At 39.7% G+C, this 7438-nt stretch overlaps 1 protein-coding gene across 1 annotated transcript in view; it reads right to left on the bottom strand.

Moving 5' to 3' along the window:
* Positions 1-3205: 3205 nt before the first annotated feature.
* LOC115412805 (5-hydroxytryptamine receptor 2A-like) overlaps positions 3206-7438 on the bottom strand; it is a gene marked incomplete at its 5' end in the record, with an annotated part of 39306 nt that continues 35073 nt past the window's right edge. The window contains one exon of the mRNA XM_030125466.1: positions 3206-5678. Within this exon, the coding sequence (XP_029981326.1) occupies positions 4837-5678 (842 nt within the window). The remainder of the gene's footprint in view (positions 5679-7438) is intronic.

The raw sequence follows: 7438 nt of genomic DNA, 5'->3' as shown, positions 1-7438 counted from the left end.
GCAGGAGGACCCAAGGACACACCAGCACGTTAACAGGACAGAGCGGGATTCGAACCACCAACCCTTCAGTTATTGGACAACCCACTCTACCTCCTGAATCATGGCCACACCAGTCAATGTTGTAGAAGATGATGGTGTTTCCATGGTAACTATGGAGCCTCTGAACGTCCAAATGGATCATATCTGATGACCATGAAAAGATGAAGAACTGTATTTGACACCAGTTATTTACATGTTTTGATAGGATTAGTGGATCAGCAGGTATTAAACATTTATATCAATCGATGGTTTTGGTTGACGGTGGCTGTTTGGGTTTTTAAGGGTTAAAACAGAACCACGATCACACAGGCAGAGTTACCTCACTGCATCCAGATCTTCATCAAAACTGGGAATTTCTGCTTTATCAAACAGATAATAATAACAACACACACACAGCGTATACATCTTCCCTGTTGGGTTTTTAAAGGTTATTGGGACTAAAATCTTGTAACTGGACCCTGTTATATCAGCAGAATCCAGTACATTCCACCTCTTTTATATCCAGACCAATAACATTTTGCAGAAACAATCCTGTGCAACACTGACCAACATGTCATTTTTCTTTACATTCCACATCTTCTCACATTCATTTTCAGCTTCACGCAGGTTCTGCTGACATAGTCGTCATTCTACAAAACCATGGACGTATTCATGTGACCGTTCACAGAGTGTTTCAGGTAAAATGTGGTTCATTATTAGAGCTTCAGCCAAGGACGCTGTTTTTACCAACATGCATCTGTTTGAGCAGTCTGAACAAATGAACAGATTTTCTTCATGGGAGTCTGTGATGACAGTGTATGTGAATAAATGTGAAAGAAATCAAAGTTACCACACAGATGTATAGTGTGAGAAAAAGTTTGGTCTTGTCTTTTACATTAACAGGTATATTTGGACTGTTTGCATATGTTGTGGAATTAAGATCAGGTCTTGTTTTTGCTGAAGTTTATGACCTCTGAGCACTTTGTATTCAGAAATTATGTCTAACTTCAATCATTTTACATTTAAGGTAACATATGTAACATTTTCATTTTTGTAGATGAGTAAACTATTTCTAATTCCACCAGTCCTCTGCTCTGCAAATGAGACAGAGTGGTGGCAGTTACTGTGGACTGAACAGGACGGCAGATGATGGATAAAAAGCCTTATTTTTGACAGTGTTTTTGCTCTAAAACACAGATACACACACCCACATTAATGCAGAACCCCAAACTTCTGCAGCTTAAGGCAAAGAAATTAAAAAATACATCTTGAGACACCATAATGTCTGCGTTTCAACGAATTGTTTCACCATCGAAACATTCTTGGAATATCTTCTTTATCTTTCTTTTACATCTTTTACTGTTGTTCCTGTTGCTTTCAAGTTGCTGCTAATGTGCTAATGCTAATCTCTAACGCTAAAGCTAGGGGCTTTGTGTGTATTGTGATGGGTAAAATGTAGACTGAATCTCCCTACAGGGATAATAAATAGCATAAACTTTTAGTTTTGATTTATCTTTCACAGTTTGTCTGGTTACAGCTTATCTCTGTATTTCACAAAGGTAAATATTTATAAACTCTTCTACAATTTCAATTTGGAAAATTAATTAATCTGTCACTTTTGTTATATATTTTACTATTATCATAATTAGTACACAATAAAAAATAGTTCCACAGTTTATTTTGACCCACCAACCAGATCTTAAACATCCCCACAGAGCTGAATGAGTTTGTCTCAGACAGAACTACACAACAGTATGAGCAGTGCAGTAGAAGAAGAGCAACTTTATGGTATTTTGTTAATGGAGGCACAAACTCTGTCAAAAAGGTTGATGCCGAGAAACATTCAGAACGCATAAAATATTACAAAAGTGTCTCTATGATTGAGAAGGAATTACCATGATTATCTTATATTATAAAAGGGAAGTGGGCTCTCTTCTAGTGTGTTTGTGTGTGTGTCTCGGGCATCACACAAAATCCATAAAGAGCTGACTGCTGCAGTTTGTCATATTTATGTATGTTTGGTCAAGGAAGAAACTAGCGAAAACGGAAAGCTGATAGGACCAATATTCTGGGAGATATTAGTAATTTTGGAATACAATAGCTTTACAATCACATTGCTATGCCCATGATAGTTGAAGGGAAGCACAGTACCACACTGCATGACGGGAAATGAAGTTAAAAACAGGAACAACGCATTTACTAACTTCAGTCCCTAGATATCAGTATTATTATATTAACTGTCGTTTAATTTTAAAGGATGATTTAACAAACAACTTTTCTGTCAGTACTTATTAAATATAGACTAACATCTTTTCCCAAAAGTCTCCCCAGCATAAAAACTACCACATGTAGAAACTGTGCACTGTAAGCTCGGAATCTGCATTTACTAAAATGCTTTAATTACAATGTACTTAAATGATTTAAGTTTTATGAGATTACTATAAAATGTTCAGTATGTTCTACTAATTTGTAGACATATTTGAAATTATGGAAAAGTTTAAGTTGAATGGATTTAAATCACTCAGTTTTAGTCCTGACCACACCTTTTTATCTCCACATTGCATCATGGGTATTGAGCATGTTGCTGAAAATGTGTTCTTTTTCTGTGCAGGGGTTCAGCCGGGTTGTGGTGTTAGTGTTCATTTGGACTGAATGTGTGTATGGCAGTGTTTATTGGCCTTTTCGTGTTTGTTTTTGTATTTTTGTAGAACTGCACCATGAGTGAGAACCATAGGCCGAACAATAGCTTTCCTGTTCATTGGAGATAAACTTTACACAACAGAAATCATAATGCTTTGTCAAATTTAAAGCACTTCCTGTACTGGCAAATCACATCAATCCATCTTCCTTCCCAGCTGCCATCCACACTACAATATAGTAAGTTGAATAATTATACAAAGCCGTAAATATTGCAAAAGATTTCAATTTAACTCAACTTGGAATTGAGTAAAATGAACTGATGATATTAAGTCTAATGATTAGACTAAGCAATTGACATTGCAACAAATTTTAAGTTAAATTAACTTAGCATTTAGTGTGTTGGACTTAAAATAGCAATTCCATTCAAATCAAGCATTTACATTTAATACACTCAAGTTTTCATTACTCATTGCTTAAAATCTTTAAGGCAACTAGTTACCTGAGATTTTTTAAGTCAACTCAACTTATCCGGTCTTACAGTGTGGTTCCTCATGGGTCAACGCTTTAGTTTATGTTTTATTTAGGAAAATGTTACATACTTTACCTTTAATAGACTAAAAAAAACACTGTAAGAGCACGTCCCATGTTAAACTCAGATGTTCAGACTCTTAAAACTGCACTGATGAGGCAAAAACATGATCCAGGAAGACAACAATAAGTCATAAATTCATGGGTCTCCTTGGAAATCACACATTGTTGTATTTTAAATGTGTTCAACCTTAATGTGGGTGGGTTTTCACATAAACCTGTGCACATTCACCACAAACAGCCTCAGTACTGATACCGTACGTCTGTGACCAGGGGGGTTTTCATACAGTGTTGGTCTACCTTCTCTTGGCATTTGCTCAGTGTTTTGTTCACACACTGTTCTCTTATTGGCTGCTCTGCTAGGACCCTTTTTCCTCTGCTTTTGGTCTCAACACACCTTGTACAAACCCACCTTAATGCAGTTTCTGTCTTTTGCTGTGAATCCACATTTCAGCATTAAAAAGCAATATTTAAACATATGACAACCAACTAAACAGCAATTTTATTTCACTTTATAAAGAGTCGTGTAAAACTTTGTCTTTTAAGTCTCTTCTTGAAAACAGGAGTTACTGTGCGGTGGTAGTTCGGCCAAAACACTATAAAATGTGACTTCACAATGGATAGAACTGCACGTAAAACACCCCCACATCCTGTTTATTAAACTCCTTAGAACTTCAATATTTCATCATGTCTGTAACAATAATTCTCTATCGGAAATAATAAAATTTAACAATCATATACATGTATTCACATTACTGCACAAAATACAAATATAGATTTATGTATAGTTTCTCTCTGTAGCATCATTATGTCATCGACCATATTCACTTCCTGTTATTTCCAACAGAAATAAAATGAAGACCAGCAGAGTCTTCTCTCTTTTTTTTTGGCAGCATTATCTGATTTCTTGCAGTTGTCTGGAGTCCAGGTGTGCAGGTCCGTCCTGGAGCTCCCTCTCCCAGACACTAACATCTGATAAGGTGGCAGGAAATCCAGTCTAATCCCTGCTGATCCACCTCAAAGGTGTGATTAGAGGTAAAACCCAGCTGATTCGTATCCAGGAGCTGGCCAAACCGAGGGGGCGGCTGAGGTCACTGCAGCTGAGCATCCGTGGAAAATTACACACTGTGGATAAAAGTGAAACCAAATCCCCAGATTCCTCAAGGGGGGTAATGAAAAGGGGCAGCGCCACATTAGAGACTCTCAGACTAAACCCAGCTGATGGTCTTGATAGTTTTAAAAGTGACGTTAATCAAGATGAAAGTATGTTTTCTACCTGATTGGTGCTCTGTGGCAGTGTGGACAGGCCTCTGAAGGAGGCTCATAATCCTCTGAACAAGCACTGATTAACCTTTTATTGAGAAAGGGGTTTTTTTCAAGGCATTTTGTTGTAACCATAAGCTCCTGAATCAATCCAGAGCCCCAGAGCCTGTGCTATTGAAGTACAGATCAGCAGTTTAATGATGATGCAAACAACCTTTTAGAAATGGACCCTAGAACCACCAGGAGGCACTTTGTCTTTGGCACCACAAGTCCAGAACTCCCAAAGATGAAAAGAACGATAACATGAGCCCAAAAGTTCTTCAGAGCTCAGACACAGCTCTCGTCTTTGTCTTCACAGTTTTTTTTCTCAGTTTCTTCCAGTAAATAGAAATCCTTTGCTTCACCACTAGCGTGTCCGTTACGTAGCTTCCCAACGTTGCCAACGGGCAGCTGTGTGGAGCTGTACGCCAGAGGGGGGATGGTGTTCACCAGTATCAGCTGAAGAGGCTTCTTCTCTGGCTGGTACTGACAGCGGACGTAGCGCAGGAACGCCGCCCGATACGTTTTATTGAACAACGTGTAGACCAGCGGGTTAACCGCAGACGACAGGTATCCCACCCAGACAAATACATTCAGCAGGCCTCCCATGAGCGCCGGGTCGCACACGGCAGAGTCACAAACCACCACCAAGACGTTGGTGATGAAGAACGGGCACCACATGACCACGAAGAGGAAAAACACCACCCCGAGGACCTTGGACGCTTTCTGCTCATTACTGATCGACTGCATTGTGCGACGGCCAAAAATCGAGCCAGAAACGCTCCCTCGGGCGCCGGTCAAACCGCCGCCGCTCCCTCTGCCGCCGGCCTCGCGACTTATCGAGCGTCTGAAGAGTTTCTCAGATGACAGCGAGGTTTGCGGCAAAAAGCTCAAAGTGAAAGTGGTGCTCCATTTGGGCCTCGGAACCAGCTGGTCCAAACAGAGGGTGGCTTCGTTCTGCAGGGCGTTGATGGTCAGGAAGTAGGTGACGACCATGATGATGAGGGGGATGAAGAAGGCCACGAAGGAGCCAACTAGCACGAAATTGTTGTCCGTCAACAGGCAGCTGCCGTCTTTGAAAACCTTGGAGTGATCTCGAAGTCCCAACACCGGAATTGGCATGGAGATCCCTGCAGAGAGAAGAGGAACGGCAGATGGATGAGGGAGGATTAGAAACCCAGAGTCGTGTCAATATTTGAGGTTATTTGTGTTTGTGAAGAGGTGATTAGAGGCTTTTAGTCGAAAATCTGATCATATTCTGTATGTTCAGTTTGATATGCAGTAACCTCATACCCATGTAATCCCAACATACCCAATATATATGTATATATATATATATGTATATATGTGTGTGTGTGTGTGTATATATATACATACATACATATATATATATATATATATATATATATATATATATATATATATATATATAAAACAAAATGTGTTTTAGGAAGAACTCATCCTCAGGGATAATGACAATGTCGTCAAACACATGATCAAATATTATGCAGAGTACAGAGACAGACCAGTATTTATAACAGGACTGGATGATACAACAATGGTCCAAACTGTTATGAGAACAGTCAATATTAGAGTTTGGTTCATCAAACCTAAAGATGAAATGATGATCTTGAGGTAAAATTATGATCTCATTGACAATTTTCTTTCCTTTAATAAAGTGTATGTAAATTAGAGCCAAAGTTTTCTTCTAGTTTCCTTTGCATCTGGAGGTTTAGTCTGCATATGGAAAGGTTTTATTATTGTATATGTGTATAAATCTGTATTTTTGGACATATTTTGTCAGACATTACAATGTTTTGACAATATCTAGATGTAGTCTAGATGTAGTGTGTGTGTGTGTGTGTGTGTGTGTGTGTGTGTGTGTGTGGGGGGGTAAACATGACAAATTCATGGGGCCCAGCATTTGTGGGGGGCCCATAGGGCAGTGGAGGGGGTCCAGTGGATACAGGCTAGAAGTTGTGAAAATTTCATGTAAGGTCCACTGTATTAGAGAGGCATAGAAGTCAGGAGTAGGATGTTGAAAGCATGTTAAGTTTCAGTTTTGTTTCATGCCGGCATAACTTATGTTAATTATGATCCGCACCCCCACGTAAAGGTTAAGCCTTTCAATAATCCATCCCATAATACAGACATAAATATTAATGTCATCCTCACTAAGACACATTAATATTAGTTTGTTAACAGTACTTAAGGTGGAGGTCCACCCTGGTCTACTGCAGGACCAGTTAGACCAGTAGGGGGTGCTATGGCCTGTGGTTCTGCCTGATCACCACAGATACGCAACAAACAAAAAGTTATGGGTATTTTTAATTTTTGGGCTATTTTTTTTTTCAGTTGGGATTCTTGCACAGCTGTTTTGACTTTTTTGTGTGTGAACTGAATTGAAACACATTTTTAATGACCAGACATATGCCACGTTTCCACTGCGCGGTACTGGCTCGACTCGGCTCGGCCTTTTTGCGTTTCCATTACGAAAAAGGACCTGGAATCTGGTACCCAGCACTAGTTTTTTGGTATCACCTCCACCGAGGTTCCAAGCGATACTAAACCGTGACATATACCACTGCAGACCACTGATTGGTCAGACAGCTTTCTCTGTGACCCGCTGTTTTACGAAAAACAGATGCGGAAGTGGACAGTAAATATAGCGGTACATTAATCCACATGATAACAGCCCAAAACTACACCATGGTCGGTCGAGGAGATTCAGTCTTTGGTGGTCGACGTAAAAATTCAGATGAGACAAACTGCAACAAGCGAGTTTTCAGCAACTCTCCGAGCAGATGACACGGAAATAACGCGCTGCATCGCTATGACGACCAGGTACTGTAAAGTCTGTAGTATCTTGTAATGGAAACGGTCTCCAGGA

This window comes from Sphaeramia orbicularis, chromosome 21 (assembly GCF_902148855.1).
Source record: "Sphaeramia orbicularis chromosome 21, fSphaOr1.1, whole genome shotgun sequence".
Taxonomy (NCBI): domain Eukaryota; kingdom Metazoa; phylum Chordata; class Actinopteri; order Kurtiformes; family Apogonidae; genus Sphaeramia; species Sphaeramia orbicularis.
The sequence above is the reverse complement of the archived record's forward strand: the minus strand, read 5'-3'. Positions and strand labels throughout refer to the sequence as shown.